General features: G+C 39.3%; 7 protein-coding genes across 14 annotated transcripts; 5 read left to right on the top strand and 2 right to left on the bottom strand.

Moving 5' to 3' along the window:
* Positions 1–568: 568 nt before the first annotated feature.
* LOC108626782 (pre-mRNA-splicing factor ISY1 homolog) lies at positions 569–1,861 on the top strand. Its single transcript, XM_018027652.2, has 3 exons — positions 569–886; positions 980–1,002; positions 1,148–1,861. Exons 1-3 carry the CDS (start codon positions 884–886, stop codon positions 1,836–1,838), a joined length of 717 nt encoding a protein of 238 aa, XP_017883141.1. The 5' UTR covers positions 569–883; the 3' UTR covers positions 1,839–1,861.
* On the bottom strand, positions 1,827–9,025 carry Syt14 (Synaptotagmin 14). Of its 2 annotated transcripts, XR_003389427.1 has the most exons (9): positions 7,857–9,025; positions 6,628–6,816; positions 6,176–6,310; positions 6,045–6,103; positions 5,781–5,957; positions 5,390–5,707; positions 4,920–5,303; positions 4,257–4,843; positions 1,827–3,966 (listed from the first exon to the last, which is right to left on the bottom strand). XR_003389427.1 is itself a non-coding variant. In XM_018027651.2 (8 exons), the coding sequence occupies exons 1-8, from the start codon at positions 7,888–7,890 to the stop codon at positions 4,631–4,633; spliced, it is 1,509 nt and encodes a 502-aa protein (XP_017883140.1). In that variant the 5' UTR covers positions 7,891–9,025; the 3' UTR covers positions 1,827–4,630. The 2 variants fall into 2 exon arrangements, 1 of the variants encoding a protein (XP_017883140.1); XM_018027651.2 differs by having other exon boundaries at positions 1,827–4,843.
* A 58-nt stretch (positions 9,026–9,083) lies between these two features.
* CLS (cardiolipin synthase) lies at positions 9,084–10,490 on the top strand. 2 transcript variants are annotated; one of them, XM_018027666.2, is made up of 4 exons: positions 9,084–9,137; positions 9,230–9,729; positions 9,805–10,062; positions 10,134–10,490. In XM_018027666.2, exons 2-4 carry the CDS (start codon positions 9,397–9,399, stop codon positions 10,398–10,400), a joined length of 858 nt encoding a protein of 285 aa, XP_017883155.1. In that variant the 5' UTR covers positions 9,084–9,137; positions 9,230–9,396; the 3' UTR covers positions 10,401–10,490. The 2 variants fall into 2 exon arrangements, with proteins under 2 accessions (XP_017883155.1, XP_026670896.1); XM_026815095.1 differs by lacking the exon at positions 9,084–9,137 and having other exon boundaries at positions 9,144–9,729; positions 9,805–9,930.
* CIA30 (complex I intermediate-associated protein 30) lies at positions 10,434–11,734 on the bottom strand. The gene is made up of 2 exons (XM_018027664.2): positions 11,146–11,734; positions 10,434–11,078 (listed from the first exon to the last, which is right to left on the bottom strand). The coding sequence occupies exons 1-2, from the start codon at positions 11,487–11,489 to the stop codon at positions 10,559–10,561; spliced, it is 864 nt and encodes a 287-aa protein (XP_017883153.1). The 5' UTR covers positions 11,490–11,734; the 3' UTR covers positions 10,434–10,558.
* Positions 11,735–11,778: 44 nt separating this feature from the next.
* On the top strand, positions 11,779–15,624 carry PNPase (polyribonucleotide nucleotidyltransferase 1). Of its 6 annotated transcripts, none has more exons than XM_018027663.2 (8): positions 11,779–11,949; positions 12,133–13,044; positions 13,128–13,301; positions 13,364–13,557; positions 13,630–13,790; positions 13,858–14,169; positions 14,260–14,644; positions 15,445–15,609. In XM_018027663.2, the coding sequence occupies exons 1-8, from the start codon at positions 11,798–11,800 to the stop codon at positions 15,507–15,509; spliced, it is 2,355 nt and encodes a 784-aa protein (XP_017883152.1). In that variant the 5' UTR covers positions 11,779–11,797; the 3' UTR covers positions 15,510–15,609. The 6 variants fall into 6 exon arrangements, with proteins under 6 accessions (XP_017883152.1, XP_026670893.1, XP_026670894.1 ...); XM_026815090.1 differs by lacking the exon at positions 11,779–11,949 and having other exon boundaries at positions 12,339–12,430; positions 12,501–13,044; XM_026815091.1 differs by lacking the exon at positions 11,779–11,949 and having other exon boundaries at positions 12,955–13,044; positions 13,114–13,301.
* A 237-nt stretch (positions 15,625–15,861) lies between these two features.
* LOC108626696 (protein artichoke) lies at positions 15,862–23,589 on the top strand. The gene is made up of 6 exons (XM_018027514.2): positions 15,862–15,894; positions 16,051–17,460; positions 18,736–19,046; positions 19,407–19,792; positions 21,688–23,277; positions 23,374–23,589. Coding segments are annotated over exons 1-5 (3,678 nt in total). The 5' UTR covers positions 15,862–15,892; the 3' UTR covers positions 23,257–23,277; positions 23,374–23,589.
* On the top strand, positions 17,802–20,028 carry LOC108626705 (chaoptin). The gene is made up of 2 exons (XM_018027523.2): positions 17,802–17,907; positions 18,569–20,028. Exons 1-2 carry the CDS (start codon positions 17,902–17,904, stop codon positions 19,871–19,873), a joined length of 1,311 nt encoding a protein of 436 aa, XP_017883012.1. The 5' UTR covers positions 17,802–17,901; the 3' UTR covers positions 19,874–20,028.
* Positions 23,590–24,453: the final 864 nt, after the last annotated feature.

Genomic DNA, 24,453 nt, shown 5'->3' with positions numbered 1-24,453 from the left:
CGATTCTTATTCACTGGCTTATTTTCTATAATTAAGGTTAACTTGAAAATATAGAAAAATAAACGAACGAGTAGAAATTGTGTCGCGATACTGGGACATTTTAACCAATAGCTCTGCGTCAGCTGGCTTACGTGTGAGCTGCGTGTTCACGGCAAAGTTTACAGTCTTCGTTCGCTGCAAGCGCAGCTTTATCCAAACCGTTTTCTTGAAGAATCTTCAATTGGTGATACCACTTCCGTTTGCATGCTAGTGGTCTGCGTTCCTCTTTCGGCACTACCTTTCTCTCAGCTAATTCATTTTACACACATTGAACTCGGCGGATGATTTGAACGATACAATTCTAAATTTCGATGCTGGAAAACGCGTACCTACGGTGACCTCGTAAGGTTCGAGGGGTTTCGCCTCGTCCAAATATTTCCAAAATTCTTTCACTTTAATTCGTTGACTAAAACTGATCCCCTTACTGAACGACAATTCTATACAGACCTTATTCTTTTCCGCCATCGTATTTGAACATTCCCAAGGTATATTCGTAAACCCGAAGACGTCACTTCCGTTTAGGAATGTTCTCTATGTAAACGGAAGACATGTGAACGGGGCAGCTAGTTAGATTGGTTAGATTTAAAATTTGTAACCAGATTGTTAACGCATCATTTCATAACTTAGAAAGACATTCATTTAAAAATCGAATATGCAGGAAGGAAAGATTAGGAATATAAAATATGTCGATATAGGGCGTGTGTGTATGTCAAAACTCGATTGGCTTGTATGATAACATAACCTTAAAAAACACGGCGGAACCGTAACCTGCAAATTGTATTTAACCTGTATTTAATACCGGTTTACGAAATCGTTTACGCTGTTGTTTAAACGAACATAAAACATGGTATGTATTGTGAACATTGTTGAATGAAGTTACACATATTTTCCATTAACTTTTATATTGTTAATCATATTTAATTCTTGTTATTAATTTCAGGCGCGAAATGCAGAGAAGGCTATGTAAGTGTTACAACTATTTATTTTTTAATAAGTACTAGAATTTATAAATACATGATCACTGATCAGGGTTGAACTATAGTTTTATATGTTATCTCTCTAGAATTTCTATATAGATGTTTACTTGAAGTACTAATTTTATTTACAGGACGACTCTTGCGCGATGGAGAGCAGCGCAGAGCAATGAAGGAGCCAGGAAAGAACAAGAGAGGAGACCGTACTTAGCTTCGGAATGTAGAGACTTAAGAAAAGCGGAGAAATGGAGGATGCAGATAATCAGAGAGATCGCGAAGAAAGTCGCGCAGATACAGAACGCTGGTCTCGGAGAATTCCGTATTAGAGACTTGAATGATGAAATTAATAAACTGTTGAGAGAGAAACGACACTGGGAGGCACAAATAAAAGAATTAGGTGGTCCCGATTATTCTAGAGTAGGACCACGTATGTTGGATCATGAGGGCCGGGAAGTACCAGGGAATCGCGGTTACAAGTATTTTGGTGCAGCGAAAGAATTGCCAGGCGTCAGAGAATTGTTTGAGCAAGAGCCACCGCCTCCGCCTCGGAAAACGCGTGCTGAATTAATGAAAGACATCGACGCGGATTATTACGGGTACAGAGACGACGACGACGGGATTTTGTTGCCCCTGGAACAGAAAGCCGAACAGGAGGCGAGAGAAAAAGCAGTTCAAGAGTGGTTGAGGAAACAGGACGAGAAAGAGGAGGAAGTCGAAGAGGAGGTCGAAACGACCGCGCAGAAACCGATACCCTCGCAACAGGACATTCAGGAAGCGTTGCTCGCAAGAAAGAAACAAGAACTATTAGAGAAATATGTACTTTGACAGGTTTTATTCCTCTCCGCTTTATGCGTTCGATAACAACTATCTTGTAATTTTATTCGTTTAATTGTATTAGAGTACACTTTTATAAAACGCGATAGATATAATAATAATTATCGTTAATTTATAAGTATCAACATTGAGTAATGTAATTATTTTGTGCAGTAGACGTTCAAACTTCAATTAATGCTTATCGAGAGAGAGAGTGCTGTAGATAAAATATAGATAAAAATTCAACATGAGTCTGTTTATAATCTTCGCGATTCTTACTTATGATTATTATCCTTTTTTCTCTTTTAAGTTATATTTTTTTTTCTGTGATCGACAATGTAAGCGTCGGACATTTGGAAAAGCGATGCACAATAGAATAGAACATCGGAGAACAAGACAGTATGAATCACCTTGATGTTGTGAGAATCATTTCACCGTTTGTACATTCATACCTGCCATGAACATCGTTACTTAGATAATAAAAATTCAATAATTTCATACACCTCCCGTGTGATCGATGCTTAGATTTAAGCCTCCTCGACCAAGCATCCCTTTATTATCGTCGTTAGGGCAGAATCGTATCCGCGAAAAGCCAGTCGTATGCTTTAAATTACCTCGATATAATTACGATTATACTGTAACAAATTGGAAACAGTCAAAGGCGTTGGAAATTACCCTGAAAAAGCCCTACTTGTTAATTAAGTATACGTGTTGATCATAAATACTTAGAAAGCATTTCGACTTTTATCGCGATCTTCCCGGTATACGAGAGGCATCGCCGGGCTTGCCCGTGCCCCATTTCGCTTCCAAGCGCGAACGAACGTTCACTTTGATCCTCGTTCAACATCGTGTTGTTTATAAACAGACTGTACAGTATACGATTATGTTACCAGGACTCAGAAGTGAAAAAGTATCCTAGTAATCTAGCTGAAGATCATGATACGCTTAACACTTTGTCCCACAAAATATACAACTCGAACGATTCAATCGCATACTTCCGCGCTACGTTTTCTACTGTCTCTCGTTGTAATTTCATTTTTTCTGCACCCGGAATGCAATGAAAATCCAGTGACGCAACCGACACACGTTGCTACGATAATATCAACTTACGCTAAACTCGAAAGCGCTAAAAGGTGTCCCGTCGGAAACTGCGTTTACCCGGAGTACCGTGAGAAAAGAAAATTTCAGATTCATGCGTACGTACGATGCTAAAAAAGAAACAAGACTTCTGAGTCCTCGATATCGCTTTATACATTGCCTAAGTACGTAAACGAGAGAATAGTTCGAGTATGGATTAATCGTCATTAATCACCTAAACGCTAAGCTTGAAAAAGTCAAGCGTTAAACGATTCACAGCATCTGTTTTTTTTTTATTCTTAATCAGTCGCCCGCTTCGCCCAACAGCCAATTCCCTCTAATGTAAACGCGTCGATGACGATTCTACGCATTCTATCGTATTCACGATCGTGTTATGCATCTAATTTGATAGTAATATCAAGTCTACGATCACATCTGCGTTTACCGGGTGCGCTCTGCGAGTTTATTGTGCGTCATTGAATTGTGAATTTATCCTCTTACACGTCCCCCTTTTAAATCCCTTATATTTCACCCTCAACGCCTCGTCAATTAATTTATCAAACGATATATTACGCTTATACACGAAAGTCAAGCGAACTCGTGGATAGTGATGACACTCCTAAACTTCCGAACTCGTCCGATATAATTTGTAAAAAAAAAAAAACAAGAATTTATACATGAAGATAAAGGAAAGACACGATAATACGAGAATTTCACAGCCTCCCGTTCCTTCGAAAACATTTCTGCTGACTCCAAAAGAGAGTAGCAGCTGAAAACCTAGCCAGCAATCCTCGGGGCTACTCATCAATCCATTCTCGAACCATAAACAATCGAAACACCAATATTCGTGGCATCGATTCGTGCGACGAAGCACTGCAAATCCGAATTTGGTATCCGTTGAAAGTTAACGCGGAGCCGAGAGATAGAGAAAGATACATAAGGTTACAGTTACACAGTTCGGAGCTCGCCCAACGGAGAACGACTAGAGGATCGCGGTTCATAATAGGACTCTCGACTCAGCTGGGTATCCCACGACGATTCTCCGTCGACGGACACACACGGCCTAAAAAGGGTGAAAGGCACAAAGTAAAAAATAAACGATTAAGGTTGGCTCAGGCACATATCGAATCGGAGTCGGTTTCGCGGTCCATCTGTGCTAATCAATTTTTTCGGACCGGCGAAATGCGTGTGTGTTCACGTGTCGAGTGTAAGAGTAAGTGTCTCGTGGGCGTGCGTGTGTGTATATGTGCGCGTAAACAGTGTGCACACTGCATGCGTATGACGTATATACTTGTGTCGCGTTTTTCCTATCTCGGTTTCTTTTCTGCTTGCATATGTATATAATATACATACGTTAATATGTATGTTGAAAACACCCACAACTCCGTCCGGCGTATCAAAAAGGAATGTACTTGGTACATCGATAGTGTTTTTAACTCAGAGTTACCACGTGCGAAAATGATGACAACTCTGCGATTCGCAGGATCGGCATATTGACTTCTGTGTTCTGTGTGTTCGGGCAGTACAGACGGCGAATCCAATAGAGAGCAGCCGTTCGCCATTCGAAAAATTCAGTTTGCTTTGTTTCTTTTTTCGCTACACGATCACTCGTGTATATGCGTCACGATGCGCAAGAGAGGGACCGTCGTGTCTATCGATCAAACCATATCGTTATCGTTAACGTAAAATGTCTCTTCGTGACAGGAACTCTTTCGTGATCGAACGTTTCAAGGACGTAGCAGCGAGTGCCAACGTTGAACCTGCGTCGGCTGTCGCGCTGCACGCATATCGTTCCAATGCTGGAGCTCCTCGGAGCCGGAACTGTTCAATCCCAAACTGAGCCAGCCGATCATCTCCCTCCCTTTCCTCCCCATCCCGCCTCTTCGACGATTATAAACCGACAGGAAAAGCGTCACGTCTCCAAGTTGAAACAGAGCAACCTACACGAATTCGGTCGAATTTAGATAGAAAGAACGATCGACTAGAGATCAGGTGTTGTTCGGTAGATAGACATACTTGGAAAATGAACGTTTCCTTGTAGAGAGGATTCGGCTGGGCGCGCTTCAAGCCAGTTTTCGATCGTTCCATTTCGTGGCCGTTACTGTCCACGAGGGCGAGCTTGACGTACGTGTCGGGGGGTTTCGTGTCATTACCACCGCCACCCCGAAAATGAGATCCTTTGATTATCTCGATCGACAGGCGCCCGGTCGTCCCATTGTATGCCAGTCCTACTAAAATCTCTGCCACGCTTCCACCCTTCATGCTGCTACCATAAGGCGGAATGGCGTGCGAGGCGTAGGTCGGCATACGTACCGTCGGCGAAGCGTACGATTGAACCGATTGTTGTGATCCCGTGGAATCGCTCCGAGTCAAACTACTTGTCGTTCCCCAATCTTGTACCTTGAAACATATCAGTTTCCACCGTGTTACGTCCAAATAAAAAAATATGCTACACAGGGCATGTGTGTGAATGCGGAACATCTTACCGAAGAAAAGGGTGGTGGTTGCAACGTTAACCAGAGCGTAGTCTCGAGCTGAAGATTGATCTGATCGAAGGAGACTCTGGCCTCGCCTAGCAATCTCTCTCGACGCATTCTTCCCCAAAGATACACCCTCAACCGCACACCCATCGCGTTCACATCTTCCGGGTTGACGCGCGGCAACAGGAAACTCTCCATATACTGCGGGGACGTACCCTGACGCACCCGAGTTTTACGTCGTTGTTTCTTCGACGGCAAAAGCACCAGCCGCACCTGGCTGCCGCCTATGCCTTCGGGATAATTCCGTCCTTGCAACACATGAACCTGAAGACAACCGAATCCTTTCGTCATCTGTCCGACTCGCATCGAAGAATTGTCGATCAGAATCCATACGAACCGTCATCTCGCGCATCGGTGCGTCGTACAAAAAGGCGACCTCCAAGCTACCCACTTCCTCGGTGATAGTACCCATCGTTGTGATAACGTCGTTCGTAGTCGATCCATTCTGTTCGACTTCTATCTCCTGTTCTCTGCTGTCGAGAATAATACCGGAGGACCCGACTTCGACCACGCACTGCGTCAAATTAAATTGAAATTATATTCGGAACGAACAAGAGACTATCTCAATTTAGATAGCATAGTTGGTAACTTATTTATTCACCTGCTGTTGATCGCTAGGCGAATGTTCCTCCGTGCAACTACTGGAGGTGGTGCCTGCGTCTGAAATTTAAACGAGATCAGTAAAGAACGAGAGAAATTGAATGGCTGATAAATTCGCAAGGGAAAACCGACCTAAAATGGTTGGACCATCCTCCGCTTGAATGGTCAACGTATCTGGCGGTGGATGGGAAAGCGAATTCAAACGGCGAAGTTCGTCCTCCTCCGAGTCGGAAGTAGTCTCTGGATCCGAGTAGGAAAATGGCTTTCCTGTCGAGTTTCATTTTCATATCGAACACTAAACCTACTCCCTTCTTAATTCATTTCACTTCGCGCAAACGTCGAAGGACTGTCCTGACAAAGTTGCGTAGCTGCAATTCTCTTAAACTTAACGAATCTGTTTTACATCTACATCGACAATTCGCATTCTATGAAGATTGGATTTTATAATAAATTGCTTTGCTAAAATATCAGATTCGAGCAGGTCCGCTACTTTTCCAGAAAAGGAACGCCGTACGGTGCGATATTCGGTCGATATACCGTCCCAGCGTGTTTGAGCGTAGATACAATCTTCGCGTTCTACGTACCTAGATTTTTCGCGATTTGAGTGGTGGAGCTGTTGTTGGAGTCGCAGAGAGGCACGCAAACACCGCCGAAAAGCGTGGTCGTCGATGGCGGGGTGAAGCACCACTTTCGTGACAGGTACAAGAACAGTGCCAACAGGAGTACGACGAAGCCAGCAATGGCACCCAGAAATGCCGTCGCTTCCACAGGTACTGTAAATCGGATCGATCGTGAGAGAACGACTGCTCGGAGTCGAGCCGCCGCTGACCGTTTATATTATTTAACGTCCGACGAATCGTGATCGATCATGAATGAAACCGAGCCGGGAGGTCGGGTGGGACGGAGAACGGAGCCGTGAACAAGGATGCTAGGACGGGACAGAAAAGGGCACGAAGTTGTGAATTATTTATCGACCACGAGGAAAGGCGTTCACCCGTTCACCCATTAGAATTTTTCTCTCGGCCGGCGGGTCGTACGTGTCCCGTCGGCGTATCGAACGCGTTAAAACGGCAGCGACACGTTACCTCGTAATGACCTGGAATAATTAACCATCGCTCTACTTATCACGCGAACCACCGCGCGATATTGCGCAGCGAGCACGTTTAATGATTCGCGACTTATCGAGATCTTACGAAACCCTACTTCCGGTAATTTCCGTTCAAAACGATATCACTTAGCTGACCGTAAAAATTGCGACGAAAATCCCGTAATTGTACAACTACCAGCGACGAGTCGATCGCGTTTTAATGAAGAAGCGAATCGATAGTTGACTATGAAATTTTCATGGTCTCTGCTGGTTTAATAGAAACATTAACGAGGAACGGTACAGGTTTACACCGAAACAACGCACTTCGAAATGATCCTGATTTGCGCAATGCGGACGAAACGGTGGCGTACGTCCACCTTCGAATCGTCCTCGATTAATCAAAATACACGTAAAACGTTCTTTAACGTGAGAATGTATTTGTGCACCGAGTAAAGGGAAATCGTTGTATACAGATTACGAATGAATGTCGTGCGATTGAAATAATTTATTATTTGAATTGATCCGATGTGTTCAAGTGGCGAACGAACGAAAGGAACACGCGTGTCGTTCAGACATTTCGCCAACTCGATTGCCGTGAATTGCTCTTTGTAGGCGGTTCAGATTTTGACTGGCGATCCGACTGAACGTAATCTCCGTGTCGGATCGTCCCAGAACAGGTGAATTCGATGAAAGGGTCGTGGAGAACGCAGAAGATAGTGGACTTACCCGCCAGAAAATGGTCTGATCCAGTCAGAATCATGCTCGTCCCTCTGTCACATTAAAAGCCTTCTTACGTGGGTCTGTCGACGGGACGCGGCACGTTTTCCGCGAATAATAAATTCATTATCCACCCGTTCTTCGGGATACTCGTGGCCGCTCGCGATCACCGAGAAGCGTGGTTACGGAGTCAGTCGAATAATAATACGTGGGCGGGGATGTACACACAGCAGTCTGTTGCTCGCAGAGTCGTGCGCCTGCAATACCGTGACCGTCCCAACGCATGCGTTTCATAGGCACTCATTCGCCTGATTCCCTGAGGGTTCTCATTCCGATGAAAATCTGAAGAATATAATTAAATACGCATATACAGCTACTTAAAATCATTCCCGATCCACTTAAAATGTATGAAAACCTTTTCTAAATTCCCAATTTTGAATTGAGTATTTTCATCTTTATGAACGAAGCTTCAATCTCAAATCTTGATATACACGCGAGAACAGAACTGATACGTCGAGCGAACGAATAAATAAATAGAAATATTCATATCGTAATTAAAATTTGATTTTTGTATGACTACATGCATACCAAGTAGATTAGACGTCGTTTTTGGTAACTGCACACTGTATCATATTATTTAAAAAATGAGCAAGATCTGATAATACCGAACGCTACATCACCCCATTTGCGTGAATGGAAAAAACAATTAATGGTTTCAAAGAAAATTGGATGTTACGTAAAGAATATAATGTTAGGTCGGAGATAATTAAATGGTTTTCATTACACAAAATGTATTATCCTTTGTTATTATTTTAACGCGAGAATTGAAGCACAAATATCGAAAAACGATTACGGTTCTCGTTATCGGTAATCAATATTTTATAAACGTAACGCAAATTTGTCTGTCGAGGAAATGAAATTATGATACGAAAATTAATTATAGTTTCCTCTCATTCTCGACGCTGAATTATTCGTAACAGACAGTATCAGATGACTGATGCATCGATTTCTATAGTCCGAGAACTACAATTAATTTATTACGAAATTACATGAGTTTCCTATAGTAGCGGTATTAATTTTAGTTAATCGATAATATGAACTTGTATTATTGTATCCAGTCGTATAAATAATAAGATTTCCTGATCATTTCGAAACAATAGAATTTTCAATAAAAATGAGAGCAAAAATAGAGTAATTAATTCATTTTCCTTAAATAAACGCGATAGTATTAATTTTCTTCTTTTTCTGTTATACATATATGAGAGAAAGAGATGTTTTAACTTGATACAGGTAAAGTACGCATGTTATTTGTTGTTGAACAACATAACCTCGAAAATGTGACCTCAGAAGTCCATTTAATACATTTTTTTTACAACCCTTAGATTAATCGAAGTATATTATCGTGAAACCTTTTCGGACGAAATTCGCTCGCAGATAATATTGTGGTTAAATTGATCGTGAACCACGATTTTAACAATGACAAGCACATGATATAATATGATCTCATTTCTCGTTCTATGTATTACTATAACACAGAAATAAAGTGATTATGAGCTATTTTGCGGTATTATGTTTCAAACGATCGGCAACATTGAATAAATGTTGGCTAGACAGATGTCTGAAACGATACTTAACATACCAAACGAGAACTTACGCTACTGGAATCAGTAACCATCATAAAAATTATGTTGCTAAAAGGGAACATCTCAGTAGGAGGAAGGCACTGAGGTTACAAGTGCTTCAAGATATTAAACAAACTAAGAGAAAAGTGGAAGAAATAATAGAGAAAGAAAACATTTGGACAGTACCAAATTTACTTTGCATGGCTCGAATTGTGACGTCGCCTTACCTGAGCTACTTGATTCTGTCACAAGATTATCAGGTAAAAGTTTCAGCGATGTTGAAATACAGACTTCTTATTCAAGTTACTCTTAAATATCGTTTGTTTATATTACAGATAGCATTGTGGCTATTAATAATTGCAGGACTAAGTGACCTAGCCGATGGATGGATAGCGCGCACGTGGACCTCTCAAGCATCTAAGCTTGGCAGTTTTCTAGATCCAGTCGCAGACAAATTACTTGTAGGTACACTGTTTCTATCTCTGGCCTGGGTTGGCTTAGTTCCTGTACCTTTAACATGTCTTGTCGTTGCAAGAGATGTTGCCTTAGTTTCAGCTGCATCTTACATAAGATACCAGTCTCTACCACCTCCAGTTAGTAGATACTATATAAATCGTTTACTGAGACAATGGTTGGTACTGAACATATAGAATTTTATTTCCAGAAAACATTGGCTAGATACTTTGATCCTACGCATGCAACAGCACAGTTAGCACCAACGTACATAAGCAAACTAAATACTGGTATTCAATTGTCTTTTATCGCTGGAACACTGGCTGCTCCTGTGTTTCATTTTGTAAATCATCCGGTGTTAGAGGCGTTATGCTATGTAACAGCAGTAACGACATTAGCAGGAGGTATAAGCTACTTGATATCAAAGAATACGTATAAATTTTTAAAGAGAAAGACTTTGAAGAAGCCGCCTACTTAGATAAGAATAATGTATTTTAATAAACACGATACATTGTTTTTTGTAAATTTATTATTTGTCTGTACAATAAATGAGACACTTAAACATCTACTATGTACATAAATGATGTTTGGACAAATGATTACTCACTTCATGATAATTTAGTAAGAAAACTGTTATTAATTTCTACCAGGTACGTCGTACTGTTCGTAGGCAAAAGTTTCAAAGATTTCAGGATTGTAACAAACTGCGATGTAATCAATTTCTAATCTGAATGGACCTGGCTTTTTGTCTGCGATTGTGATTCCAAAATTTGTGACCCGATTCTCGGGCATACTAAACTGGTTCTCGTGAACCTGTCCTTTCGAAGAATGCAAAAATTTTGCGAATGGAATACGAACCACTTGCCAATAAGGGCCACCTCTGGTGTACAATACGTAATTGAAAGCATCGTACCACGTTATGTCCCAGTAACCCCTTTGAAGAATATTTAACAGGTAGCATCTACCGTCCCCTCGAATTCGTAAAACAAGCTCATTATATTTAGTCCAATCGTAAGTGTCCTCTCGCTTAAAAGATTTTAGCTTCCTTATAGTTGTTATATTGCAATAACCGGAACGTTCAGTTTTACCGTCTTTGGGTAGACGGGTATCTAATACACCGTGAAATATTCCGGTACCAGAGCTTGACAAGTCTAATCTGAAAATGTGTCGAGTATGGAAAACGTTTTCAAATTATTCGGAAATGTAGAAGTATTCTTTGTTACTTGGCGATCGAGTAGCCGATGGCATAATCTCTGTCACAATTCACGATCCATTGGTCCAGCGATTTCTCAGTTCCATCGAATTTCCACACAATATCGTCTTCGTACGGAACGATGTGTTCCGTATGCCAGAAATGATAACTATCCCGTAGCTCTTTATAAAGTACTTTGAATTCGCCCTTGAATTCGCGAACTGCAAGCCGAACTTTTTCACGGAAGCTCAAATTTGGAGGAGGTTTATGATACACTTTCGGAAAAGTCGATCTGGGAAATTCATAGATCGATCTTTTGATGATCAGAGCATTTGTCAACCGTGGTTTTAATACAGAATATACTTCTTTCAACATCTCGTCGGAGATTAAATAATATTCTACTGAATCTTCACTTCTTAACCCATCGAATTCATCCACATATCATTCATGTACAAATTTCAATAAGATTACAGAATTTTTCAGAAAATTAGCGCACGATTACTTGTGTTAGTTTAATTAGGATCATATTATAAAATATCAGTACAAAATTTGCGTTATTATGTTAATCGTCACATAAGATACAAAAAATTGCTATGATAGGATTTTCGTCTGCCCATACTGGCTAGTATGAGCATGAGCATGAGCACATCGAGCACATCGTTGAAATCAAATTCAATGTGAGGATGGTGCTGTTTAGACGTAATAGATTATTAAACAACAGAAGTTTAATTTTGCTACGATTGAAGAATCACAATAAAAATGGAAATACGTTCCATGTTAGATTTGTGTCAAACAATAAAAGTCCAGAAACCGTACGCGTTCAATTATCAAATGGGTATGATTATCACGTGCTTTTTAACCTCTAACTTGTTAGCATTTTTTATATTTAATATATAATATACGGGCCGTAAAGGCAAAGCAGTGATGAAAAAAATAAAATATCCTGTTCCTTGAATGAAATATTTTACTACGTTATTAATTCCGTATTTATTATCATCGATTTTGAATTTTTGTTTAGATCGACAATGACGCTATTAACCGGGAAGTTTGCACGATTCACAAGTGGAAGCGTTACTGCTACGCTTGGCGACACGTCGATTATGACCACTGTAGTTAGGAAAAATGTACCACTGAATGATTCCATGATTCCATTAACTGTAAACTATAGACAAAAGGCTGCTGCGATAGGTCGTATACCAACTAATTTCCTTCGTAGGGAAATGGGCCATACAGACCAAGAAATTCTCACTAGTAGAATAATAGACAGATCTGTACGTCCTCTGCTTAAACCAGGATATTGCTATGAAACTCAAATAGTATGTAATTTATTAGCTACTGATGGCATCAACGATTCTGACGTGTTATCTATTAATGCTGCGTCTGCAGCTTTAAGTGTTTCTGATATTCCATGGAACGGGCCTGTAGCAGCTGTAAGAATCGGTTTCATTGACAAAAGGCATGTGATCAATCCGACGAAACGTGAACTACAACATAGCACATTGAACCTTGTTCTATCTTGTACATCGAAAAATTTAGTCGTCATGATCGAGGGATCGGCGAACGATATTTTAGAACCGGAACTTCGAAAGGCGATCAAACTTGGTGCCAGAGAATGTCAAATGATCATACAGTCTATAACAGAATTACAAAATAAATTTGGAAAAACAAAAATAGATATTGACGACAATGAGAAATCGGACACGGAGGCAGAGGAGTTCGTAAGAAACTATGCAGAGACTAAGTTACGCGATGTCTTTAGTTGTTATACTCATGACAAAATTTCACGAGACAATGCTATCGCCGATGTCAGAAATGGTATGATAGAAAGCCTCACAGGTCGTGACCCGGAATATGTTTCGAATGTTATGAGAGCCTTCAATAAGCTTTCAAAACGTATTTTCCGAACGTTAATATTTGAAACGAATCGAAGGTACTTTTTGTTCGTAAAGAAATCATCTGGTCACCAGCGGGATTGAACACACATATTAAATATAAATAGTCAAATAATTTTAGATGCGATGGTCGCCAGTTGGATGATTTGAGAGATATAAAGTGTCAAGTTGACCTGTTTCACCCTCTTCACGGTTCTGCCTTTTTCCAAAGAGGACAAACTCAAGTTCTATGCACGGTGACTCTAGACAGTATCGAAAGTTCACTTAAAATGGATAACATTTCAATGCTCACTAGGTAAGTATACTTTGTTCACCGACCCTTGACAAGTAGTACATTCTTCTCTTTGTAACTTTCAGTGGTATAAAGGAAAAACACTTTTTTCTGCATTACGACTTTCCACCGTATGCCGTGAACGAAACCGGTAGAATTACCGGAATGGATCGCAGAGAGGTCGGGCACGGGGCATTGGCGGAGAAAGGACTGCGTGCAGTCATACCGAAAGATTATCCATTTGCTATAAGACTGACGAGTGAAGTATTAGAATCGAATGGTGAGTTGTCAATTTAAAAGCGATCACTAAATTCATAGAAGAAGATGACTCGATGCTGTTTTAATTCCGCAGGTTCGTCTTCTATGGCATCCGTTTGCGGTGGTAGTTTAGCATTAATGGACGCGGGTATACCGATATCAGCTCCTGTTGCTGGAGTAGCTATGGGGCTAATGACAAATCCTGCCAGTTCAAATTTAACCGAAGACGATTATAAAATATTAACTGACATATCGGTAATTTTATGTTTCGTACATATTGTTTAATGTTTAGCAGATAAAACGAAGATTTTCTCGGTCACAGGGTATAGAAGATTATCTTGGAGACATGGACTTTAAGATAGCGGGTACAAAAAAGGGGTTTACCGCTTTTCAAGCTGACGTAAAAATACCGGGTGTTCCCCTGAAGGTGATAATGAAAAGCATTGAAGAAGCAAGTACAGCGAAACATCGAATTATCAATATAATGAACGAAGTGATATCGTCGCCAAAGATTGATAAGAAGGAGAATAAACCTGTGCTCGATGTCATAGAAGTGCCAATACATCAAAGGGGAAAGTTTCTCGGTATTGGAGGCTCGAACTTAAAGAAAATTTTATACGAGACTGGAGCCAATGTAATGATCGAAGCTTTTAATCATCGATCGAATCTTTATATCAATCAATCAATCAATCAATCAATCAATTTATGTTATTTTACTTGGCAGATATATTCGGACGGCGACACCACATTCTCCATATTCGCGCCTAACCAAAATGCAATGAACGAAGCGAAAAACATGATAAATGAGATTCTACGAAAAGACGTGGAACCAACGTTAACGTTCGGCGACATTTACACGGCGAAAATAACAGAGATCCGGGAAACTGGAGTCATGGTCACGCTGTATCCCGCTATGGTACCGACGTTGTTACCCAATTCCCAGTTAGATAACCGCAAGATTCATCATCCCAGCGTACTCGGGCTGAACGTGGGGGACGACATAAAAGTAAAATATTTCGGACGAGATCCGGCGAACGGACGTATTAGATTGTCTCGAAAAGTGTTGCAAGAGCCAATTTCCTCGTCAAATAATTTCACCGCTCCCAAAGGTTAGCGGAAACATTGCTCTTTTCGAATTTATTTTGTATAATAAAATGTACTATATAATTGTGCTGTACATGTCTACAAACTGAACCGTCACCGTTTCGTTGTTCTTTCATTTGTATTTCGATGCGTCAGTAATTGTAACGAACAAAAAATATTTTATACAACTCCTACGATCTCCGAATTTAAATCCATAAATATATAAGAACAGACTGAGTGCTCAAGTAGGAGACTTGAGACCAGGCGATTAAGCAAACGAACGAGAGAGTTTCTTTCCTTTTTTCTATCGGCATGTGAAAGAGAAACGGAAACTTCTAAGCATGTTTTGTCTATCATCTTGGTTTACGATTACATCATTGCTAATTCGTATCCTCGTTTAGTAATGTAAATACTTTTCTTAAATGATATTAAAAGAAGATCTGTAAAAAGTTTCTTTTTGACATTCATTTGTTTTTTCATCACCCTGAAGCCTCTTATATTCTCTAACATGAATATCTCTCAAACAATTTGACTCGTTACTGTCACGTGTAGACATTTGCATTGAAAGCGATTTAAAAGCCATTGGAAATGATTTCTCGGCTTATTTATCGTTACATCTTTAAACGAACATCCAGTTTCGTTCTTAGCATCGTTATTGCCTCGATGTTCTTTGAAAGAGCATACGATCACGCTTGTGAAAATATTTTTGAATGGATAAACGAAGGAGTACGCTACCAATCCTTTCCGAACTACCACTGGACAAAGAAATATATTTCAATATGTAACTCTCTTTTCTTTATTATTATTGCTGAATTAATTTTTGCAGAGACTGTGGAAGGACATCAAACACAAATACGAGAACCCACCCCAGACGTTGACTTACCAAGATAATTCTGTCGAAAAGGGAACGATAGAAGGATCGCAAGAATCAAGTGAAGATACGAAGGAAGGTTGAATATTTTGTAGAACAAAGAAACTATTGTTAAATAAAGTACAGATTTTTATAACTAAAATGTTTCCTTTGAATTTATCTCTTTCCATAATTTCGCTATAAAATGCTTGAATTGCATATCAAATATGTAATCGTGTACCGTCAGGAAGTGAGCATTTATTTTTATTCAATGCGCATCCTTATCGTCGTACGTTATCGTTACCATACTTTAATATTTTATGTGATAAATACTTTATCGCGTCAAAAAGATATATAAGAGGTTTCTTTTTATCGCTACCGTATATAGTTTAGTGGGACTTACACTAGAACGTGTCGAATCCTGATGTAAGTAAAATAAAGTCTCTCGTTTCAACAAATTATAATATATACCAACGATCAATGTACTTTTGTGCACATTGCGAATTTTTTCCGTTCATTTCGCGAATCGATTGTTCAGAAGGAATACAATCCAGGTAAAGAAAACTAACATTTTATTTTTAGGGAATCGAAAACAATGAAGCTGTCGATCACTTTCGGTGTATTCGTTCTCTTGCCATTAATCGCGTCTGCAAACAATGTACATGTCAATTACACTGAAGAATTCGTGGACAGTTACAAGTCGATCGAGGTGAAAGATATCTATAAACTGATATCGGACGTTCCAAATATCTGTGCGAATGAGACGCTCACGTTAGAATTCTCTTCGTCGTTAACGCTTAAAGGCAGTTTTATCGGTGCTCCTACCATAAAATGTATCACCATGAGAACAAGCAAACTTAGTATGATCTCAGGAGCTTTCAACAATTTAACAGATTTAAAGTATCTTGATCTACGCAAAAACAGTATCGACCCCAGTGATTTATTCGCTTTTGGGCCGCTTCCGAAAGTTAAAGTGCTGCTCCTTGGAGATCAAAGTTATTCGTATTCAAGAGAAACGATAGTAAACGATATATATCCTGAGCTTGAATATTTGAATTTAAAAAACACTGGAATTAGCAGCCTCAGCAGTATACAGGAGAACCCCTTCCCGAAATTGAAGTATCTGAATCTCGCAAAAAACAGGAGACAACTCTCCTTGAGTGCCATATGCGACTCGCTGACGCATCTTGACCTCAGCGACAACAAGATCGACCGTTATACGCCAAGATTCAGTAATTTGTCGTTCCTGTGGTTAGACAACAATAATATCAAAGAAATAGGTGACTACGGACTTGGTCTGACGGGACTGAAGCAATTGGAAATTTTATCAATAGTGAACAACCAAATCCGTTCTATCTCTAGAAGAGCATTCAGTAACTTGGCGAATCTCCGATACTTAAATATGTCTTACAACTTGTTATCTTCTTTTAGCTTAACATCTGAGCTCGAATATTTGAAATCGCTCGAGATCCTTGCATTAGATCATAACTCGTTCGAAGAAGTTCCGAAACTGAGTACGTCGAACATGACGATACTTACATTAAAGTGTAATAACATAACGCACTTGACGGTGAACTCTTTCGTGAATGTGACGAATTTAAGAAAACTGGATTTAAGTAACAACCGAATTTCATTCCTTCACCCAGACGTGTTTCAAAATCAAGGACTATTAGAAGAACTCCGCTTAAACAACAATGAAATCGATTATTTGCCTGTGGATTGGTCTAAACCACTGAAAAATCTTCGATATTTAAATTTATCGAAAAACAAATTTGTTTCGCTGGAATCTCTGCTCTATTCGAGTTTGCCTTCTAGTTTAAAGATGCTGCACTTTGCAGGCAACAATCTTTTGTACTTAAAGAAATCTATACTACAAATGATACCAGACAATTTGACTATTTATTTAACGAATGGCGCAGAATCAGAGCGGTGTAGCTCTCCATCATCGTTAACTACAAATTCTGAGTCACGGTATAAGTATTATTATGATTACTGACGAAGTCTTACTTAATATTTAACAGTTTCTCCTTAAATGTAATGTATTATTATTGATGAATAAAAAATTCAGACGAAAATACTTCTGTCTTCAATATGAAAATCGTCGTGCTTTCGTTGTACGTCCAGATATCAATGACGCGATTGCTAATATTATAAACGTTTAATCGCACCGCATACACACCCGACATTATTCTCTTCGCGGTACTCGTGGCCGTCGAAAAATCGTTCTCGGAACGGTAAATTGATGCGCGGTAAAGGAAATAAAGTGCGACCTTGTTCAAGTCTATCTTACGGCACCAGATTCTCGCGCTCGTGGCAAAGTTTTATTTTATTCATGTAAAAATGATTTAATGAGATAACGCTCGCATAATAAATATAAGCCGCTGCAGCGACCGATCGCGACAGTAGTTTTGCTACAAACTTGGATAACGGATCATGATGGTAAGTACTGAGCAATCATCGTCTTCTCTAATTCCATTCAAAGTGTTATTTCGGTCACTATTCTCAATAAGTGATTGCATTATCATAGACCAGAGGTGGGGAATGTGCGGCCTCCTTGTATGTACGCTTTTAAATGTTATTTATATTTCAATGTATTCAATTACTTTAAGGATGTATAGGCTATTCACTTAAACAATGCTAGCATGTTGAATTTGTTATTATAGATTCCTATTACTATCAAAAAGCTACCTGCATAATTTTAAATGAATCCATGGATTTTCTGAAAAATTATAGTGATTTAAAGTTTGCAAGTATTCTTATGGTAATCAGTTTACGAGTAATTGTTTAAACAAATAGTTTACGAGTAATTTGCGAAAAACTGTTTTTTCGTTTTTCGTCCATAACTCTTTAAATATTAATGCTAGCGAAAAACTTTTACATAGAGATTGTAGATCTCGTCGTCCTCTACAAGAAAGGTCCTATACAATTTTCCCGTAAATTCAACGGTTTAGGANAATATAAAAAATTATAGCAGCCTTCTTTATTACTGTTTAATTCAAATGTGGCATCTAGTGGTAAAAAGGTTCCCCACCTCTGTCATTAAATTAAATTGTGAAATTTATTATTCTGTCACTGTCACTGTGTCCTTTTGCTTTTTCAGATGTATTACAATTTTATAATACTTATCGTAGTATCTATTGCTGGATCCTCCGGCCTACCGTCGGTTTCTTTAAATACCTACCCGATCACTGATTTCGATGAATTAATAATTGATAAGAAACTCTCCGTAAAGTGCGGAAATACAGATTACATAAATTTGTCTAAAAGCCAATTATATGAAATACCAAAAGATTTAGTAAAGAGTGACACAATAAAATCTATCTTTTTAAGAGAAAACAAGATCTCAGAGGTACATAAAGATGTATTTAAAAACGCACCGAATTTAGAATGCGTGGACTTGACACAAAACAGAATTATGCTGAACCAGTTAAAAATCCAGCACGACCGTTTGAAAACTTTGATATTAGACAATCAACAGTCTTCAGAAACAGTGGATATGTCATCGAACGAGATAGACTATTTGGTCGATTCCAAAGCTGCCCTGCCCAATTTACGGACTCTATCGCTCAGGGGAGCAAGTGACATTTCGGAACACAATCTAAATTTTCTTGTGAATGCTGTACCTAATTTGGAAATTATTTACTTGTCAGGGAGCAATTTACGGTTCAATCACAATATATCAGCATATTTCCCTCGCTTAAAACGAGTATATTTAGATCACACTAAGTCGGATTTTATCTCCATCGACAATTACGGATCTGTCGAAGAATTATATTTAGACAACATTTCTTTTAGATACTTCTTTTTAGACTCACAAGTGACAACTTTGAAAACACTTTCACTATCAAACTGTTCTCTTTCTCACCCTACGAAATTTAGTTTACCGTTGTTAAAATCTTTAGATTTATCGCGTAATGAATTTTCGAATATAAACGCAGATTTATTCCAAAATATGTCGAATTTGGAAAATTTAAATTTGGGATATAATCAGCTCCAAGAAGTGCCGTATTTAGTCTATTTAAACCACCTGAAACAGCTGTCATTGAATTATAATTATATAACTGAATTTATAAATATGAACATGCCGAATTCCTTAAGGGTGTTGAGTCTAAAAGGAAACGGAATTACTACTATTGATAAACTGGCTTTTTCAAATCTGTATCAACTTCAAGCGTTAGATTTGTCAGAAAATCAAATTCAATCGTTACCTGACGGATGGGACGAGAGCTTACAGATGTTAGGACATCTAAATTTGCGAATGAACAAGTTCCTTAATATACAAAGTATGATGATAAAGTACCTACCGAACTTAGAAGAATTCTATGTAAAAGGTAACAATTTTGACTCGATAGACGCTAACAGTCTACAGCAGTTACCGAATAAATGTATTGTGTACACATTTTAAGCGCTATTCTTCGTGATACGAACGTGATAAAAACCATTGTATTATATATAATTTTTTACTGTATTTCATTTGATTATATGTATGTTATATGACGACGTTTGTGAACGAGTAATTTTGATAAAATAAACTGTGTACGGAGATCAGTGTGCAACAAGTCCAGAGTTCAGAGTTTCTTTCCTTCGTTCCGTCACGCGCGTGGTTTTAAACAAGAATTTTGCAGATCGAGCACGATTACATAAAATTATCACGATGCTGACTGTAATGCTTCTCGCTTTACGGATAAGAACAGAGAACAGTATCCGACAGTAAAGGATTATCGCGTGGCAACTTCAAATAGATAAGAGAGATCGTCGTCCTTTTCGTCAACCCTTTCTTTTTTATTAACATGCGCTTATTACCAGATGATAAAAATAAATATTGGTTCATCAGCCGTAACACGAAGTTAGATTACTAATTATTTATTAAAATATTGTTGTATTCCGCAGAGGTGATGTTTATTATATTCAATAAGAACCGTGTACAGTAATAATAATAAACTCGATAGATTTGGCGTAGAGCTTCGTGGTTTTAGAATGAACAGAAGAAATTTTTTTCTTTAACAAGTTTTTGGAAAATAACTCGGAAGGAACAGTAGAAGGGGCTGGAATTAGTAATCTTTTAGTTGGTAAGCAGAGGTCGAAGATTAAAAATGACGCAGAGTACAAAGTGGAAGATATAGAGCTGGATATTGACAGGATGAGTTGGAGTTAAGGATGAGGTCATTGGAGTTTGAAGTAGTTGGGTATCTATGTATGTTTAGTTAAGTTGGCATACAAAAATATGTTGCGCTTCTGTGCACTGTGGCTCTCCCTAAAAATTTCTCCTATTCTGAGGATCGCTCGAAGAGAAAGAAAATAAATCATTATGTAATCCCGTTCGATGAAATGATCGATGCCTCTTTTTTATTTCTTCGTTCGTAAGTACATGTGTAACTCGTTCCTTGGCACATCGTCAGCGTGATTTCCTCGCGTTCATGCAACGCTGCGCCGGAAGTTATACGTATACATCGTTAATCTTCCACCGCGGAATCTACAACGAAACATTCCGGAGCGGTAAGTATATCGTGTCGACGTTCTAATAGATATCTCCTTGCGCGTTATCAGCACGATTGCAACCCGACCGGGTAGAAGTAAACGTTGCAGAATGATATTCACAATCAGCAACTATGTGCTCCAGCCAAGTAGCGAATTAACGAAACCCATCGCCCTGCGATCTTTTGAACGCAGTTTTTAAAAATGAAGTTAAAACAGTCACGAGGCCGCCTGCCATAGCGAGTCTGCTATTACTGCGAGCACAGGATTTAAAAAATAGATTGCAGAAAATGGAAACGATAAGAGAATAAATAAAATATCGAAAGTGAAATAAATTTTTTTATTATTATAATGAAATTGCGTAACGATCTGTAGTATAGCGATTAAGTAACGGATAGTAAGTTTTAGTAAACGACCGATCCTGGTTAAAAAAAGTAAGACAGATTAACACGTACAACGCGGGCTGATTCGAAGATCGAGCTACAGCCCTGGAGACGCGGCGTTGAATTTCTTAAGGATCATCGCTGCGTTGTAAGCAGGAGGCCAATTAAGAAGTCCAGGGGCAGAAGATGCTAAGTCGCTCGAACGCGTTCGTAAAGAGTGGTGTGATTTTCGTCTGACGATCGTCGATATCGTTCCTCCTGCCTTTTTACGTCCTGAGAAGTACGTAGAATCATAATGTCGATTCGTTATTTGATTTTTTACCTAATTAGATTTCTCTAAATTCAATTTTTACATTTTTAGATGCAGTTTATATCGTGGACGGTGTTGTTCGTGTTCCTTTTTGTCATGGAGCCGTCGGCCGAACAGGGTCCAACACCATGGCGTCCTAAGCTTGGTGGTCTCAGCAATGAAGAAAACCAAATTATCTCTAATAATTTTGAGAAAGATGGGGCGGAGTTTCACGGAAAACAATGGACGATAAGATCAACGACAACGCGAAGGCCGATAGTTTCGACGCGTAAACCACCGGTGACCCAGACGTCGGTCTGTCCAATTATAGAATGCATCCCTAGTACAATACTTAATTTGAGCAACACGGGCTTGAAGAGAGTCGGCGATGATTTCATCGACAGCTCGAACACGAGAGAACTATACCTCGACAACAACGAAATCACGGAATTCTCGCCGATAGCGATCATGTCGCTGACCATGCTCGAAGTCCTGAGCCTCTGCGAGAACAATCTGACTACCGAGAACATCCTCTGGTTCAAGGAGCACAAAACCTTGCGGAAACTTATCATAGACGACAACAAGCGGCGCGCAGAAGACATGAGTATCCGGAAGACGTTACAATCGTTACCGAAGTTACGAGAGTTGTCGTTGAGGAGAAATGCAATTTCCCGGTTCGAAGTTTCGGTAAAGAAATTCGCACCCGGTTTGATCCTGTTCGATCTTTCCGGGAACGACATCGAATCGACGGACTTCTTGGACGACCTACCAGGGACCTTATCCGTGTTACGTTTGGACGATAACGCGATTTTCAAAATAAGAGAAAACGTTTTGAACAATCTCACGAGTCTCTCTTTGAGCGGGAACAAGTTCAAGCAATTGTGCAGGGACGAGTACGAATCGTCGAACTCATTGGACTTAAAGGGTATGAGGAAGCTGGTGTCGTTAAACATGTCCCGTAACGACATCGACACGGTGTCGGACGGCGCTTTCATGGACACGGTGAATTTGGTCACCTTGGATCTGTCCGGGAACGAGTTAAAGTCATTACCAAAGGACGTGTTTCACGGGCTGAACAAACTGAAGGAACTTCGTTTAAACGACAACAAGCTCGTTGCCGTGCCGAACGTGTGCCCCTTGAACAGTCTGAAACTTTTGGATCTGAGCAGCAACGTGATCGAAGCGGTGGCAGATCTGAACTTCTGTTCAACGATGTACGTAGAGACTATATTGCTGGCGAATAATCATATCCTGCACGTGGTCGACAACGCTTTCGTCAGCTTGCAAAGATTGAGAACGTTGGACCTTTCCAAGAATCTGATCGACAAGCTACCCATGACGTTGATAACCAACTCGAGGCAATTGGAAGTACTGTCGCTGAAGGACAACATGATTACGGACATCGACGAACTGTACTCCTATAATACGATACGACTGGTTGCGGAACAGTACACTTTGCAGAAGCTACACTTGGAGGGAAATCCGTTCGTGTCTCATAAAATCGGCTACATGCCGAATTTAACGATCCTGCTGAAAGAACGGAATGAGCATCCGTTGAAGGTGGTCAATGCTACGGACAGCAATCCCAAAGCTAACAACAAGGACGACGACAGCGATGAATCTTCCTCGAATGACAGTTAATAATTCTACGCTATTTGAAACGTGAGTTTATAATCAATTATATCGTTCGTCTAAATGGTTCTATACAAAATAACTGGCTGTATATTTATATTCAAAATATGTTTCTTTATTTTTCAGGACTTCTATTTTACGTATGGGCTAACGAGAGAGGATCCAATGAATCGCTGGGACAATTCGCAGTATTATCCATCATGCATTTTACTTATTCATCGATTTTGCTTTTTATTCATGCTTCCTTCCGCGTAATATGTCATAAAATTCAATAATGTTCCTTTTACTAACCATTTACTAATCGTACGTATAGAAATACCAGTTTTACTAACAATTTAGATTATAATTAATATACTATATAAGTCGACTTCTATTACGCAGAATGTATTGAATAAAATTGAATAAACCTTATGTACTCAACTTGTTACTTATATTTAAACGAAATCCGAATCATTCCTTCATATTTCCTCTATTATTATTCATCTCTCAATTATGCGAATTAATTTCATACTAAGAATTTGCAAAATTATCATTTCAAAAAGTTTAAGATATATTATAATAACATAATTTGATTAAGATCTTTAGTCTCTTGTATTTTAATAGAATCACGTTAACGAGTCGATGTTTCCTTTCAACCTTGAAATTAGTAGAACTGGTCAAGAAAATGCTGAACAGTGAGAATTTAAACGATCTCGAACAATTAATTATAAGCAACACGATATTTCGAATTCGAGCCGGAAGTGGCTTAAGTTCCGTTCACCAGGATTTATCGATTCCACTGACAGTAGAACATCTTCGTGCGGTACTTCTAGATGGCGACGCGGTAACGAAGCGAGGTCAAATGAAGATACAAGATGTTAGATAATGAACCAAATGGATAATAACAGTCCCACATTTTACCCAGCAGAAAATTCGTGCTTCGACCTTGAAAATTCTTTCGAACTCCACCGAAAAGTCAAGTTCAATCACCGACTATGTTTTAAGCCCTATTGAATCCCATTCGATGCTCCAACGATTACACGGGCGCTGCCACTTTTTGATACTATCGCCTCAAAAATATAAGGATAGAAGGAGAGCAGAAATTAAGAAAGATAAAGAAGTCGTCATAGTCATAGGCCGGCATTCAGAGTCGTTGCTTATTCTTAAGATCGTCTTAAGGATGTATTGGCTATACAGTGAATCCCAAAAGTTTATGTACCTTAGAAA

Source organism: Ceratina calcarata, unplaced genomic scaffold (genome assembly GCF_001652005.2).
Source record: "Ceratina calcarata isolate Rehan_Ccalc_2016 unplaced genomic scaffold, ASM165200v1 scaffold428.2, whole genome shotgun sequence".
NCBI classification, from domain to species: domain Eukaryota; kingdom Metazoa; phylum Arthropoda; class Insecta; order Hymenoptera; family Apidae; genus Ceratina; species Ceratina calcarata.
The sequence above is the reverse complement of the archived record's forward strand: the minus strand, read 5'-3'. Positions and strand labels throughout refer to the sequence as shown.

What these genes read in the sequence shown, in the direction of transcription:
- CLS (XM_018027666.2), top strand. Translation starts at nt 9,397, where the DNA reads ATGAGCTATTTTGCGGTATTATGTTTCAAACGATCGGCAACATTGAAT. An exon ending in TTCTGTCACAAGATTATCAG is followed by an intron (nt 9,730 to 9,804) that starts GTAAAAGTTTCA and finishes TTTATATTACAG; the next exon opens with ATAGCATTGTGGCTATTAAT. An exon ending in ACCAGTCTCTACCACCTCCA is followed by an intron (nt 10,063 to 10,133) that starts GTTAGTAGATAC and finishes TTTTATTTCCAG; the next exon opens with AAAACATTGGCTAGATACTT.
- CIA30 (XM_018027664.2), bottom strand. Translation starts at nt 11,489, where the DNA reads ATGTTGAAAGAAGTATATTCTGTATTAAAACCACGGTTGACAAATGCT. An exon ending in ATCGGCTACTCGATCGCCAA is followed by an intron (nt 11,079 to 11,145) that starts GTAACAAAGAAT and finishes ACACATTTTCAG; the next exon opens with ATTAGACTTGTCAAGCTCTG.
- LOC108626782 (XM_018027652.2), top strand. An exon ending in CGAAATGCAGAGAAGGCTAT is followed by an intron (nt 1,003 to 1,147) that starts GTAAGTGTTACA and finishes TTTTATTTACAG; the next exon opens with GACGACTCTTGCGCGATGGA.
- Syt14 (XM_018027651.2), bottom strand. Translation starts at nt 7,890, where the DNA reads ATGATTCTGACTGGATCAGACCATTTTCTGGCGG. An exon ending in ATCAGACCATTTTCTGGCGG is followed by an intron (nt 6,817 to 7,856) that starts GTAAGTCCACTA and finishes TCCGATTTACAG; the next exon opens with TACCTGTGGAAGCGACGGCA. An exon ending in TCAAATCGCGAAAAATCTAG is followed by an intron (nt 6,311 to 6,627) that starts GTACGTAGAACG and finishes GAAACTCGACAG; the next exon opens with GAAAGCCATTTTCCTACTCG.
- LOC108626696 (XM_018027514.2), top strand. An exon ending in TATAAGTATTATTATGATTA is followed by an intron (nt 17,461 to 18,735) that starts CTGACGAAGTCT and finishes TTTGTCTAAAAG; the next exon opens with CCAATTATATGAAATACCAA. An exon ending in CGAACTTAGAAGAATTCTAT is followed by an intron (nt 19,793 to 21,687) that starts GTAAAAGGTAAC and finishes TTACATTTTTAG; the next exon opens with ATGCAGTTTATATCGTGGAC.
- PNPase (XM_018027663.2), top strand. Translation starts at nt 11,798, where the DNA reads ATGGTGCTGTTTAGACGTAATAGATTATTAAACAACAGAAGTTTAATT. An exon ending in AACATTTCAATGCTCACTAG is followed by an intron (nt 13,302 to 13,363) that starts GTAAGTATACTT and finishes TGTAACTTTCAG; the next exon opens with TGGTATAAAGGAAAAACACT. An exon ending in AAATATTAACTGACATATCG is followed by an intron (nt 13,791 to 13,857) that starts GTAATTTTATGT and finishes TCTCGGTCACAG; the next exon opens with GGTATAGAAGATTATCTTGG.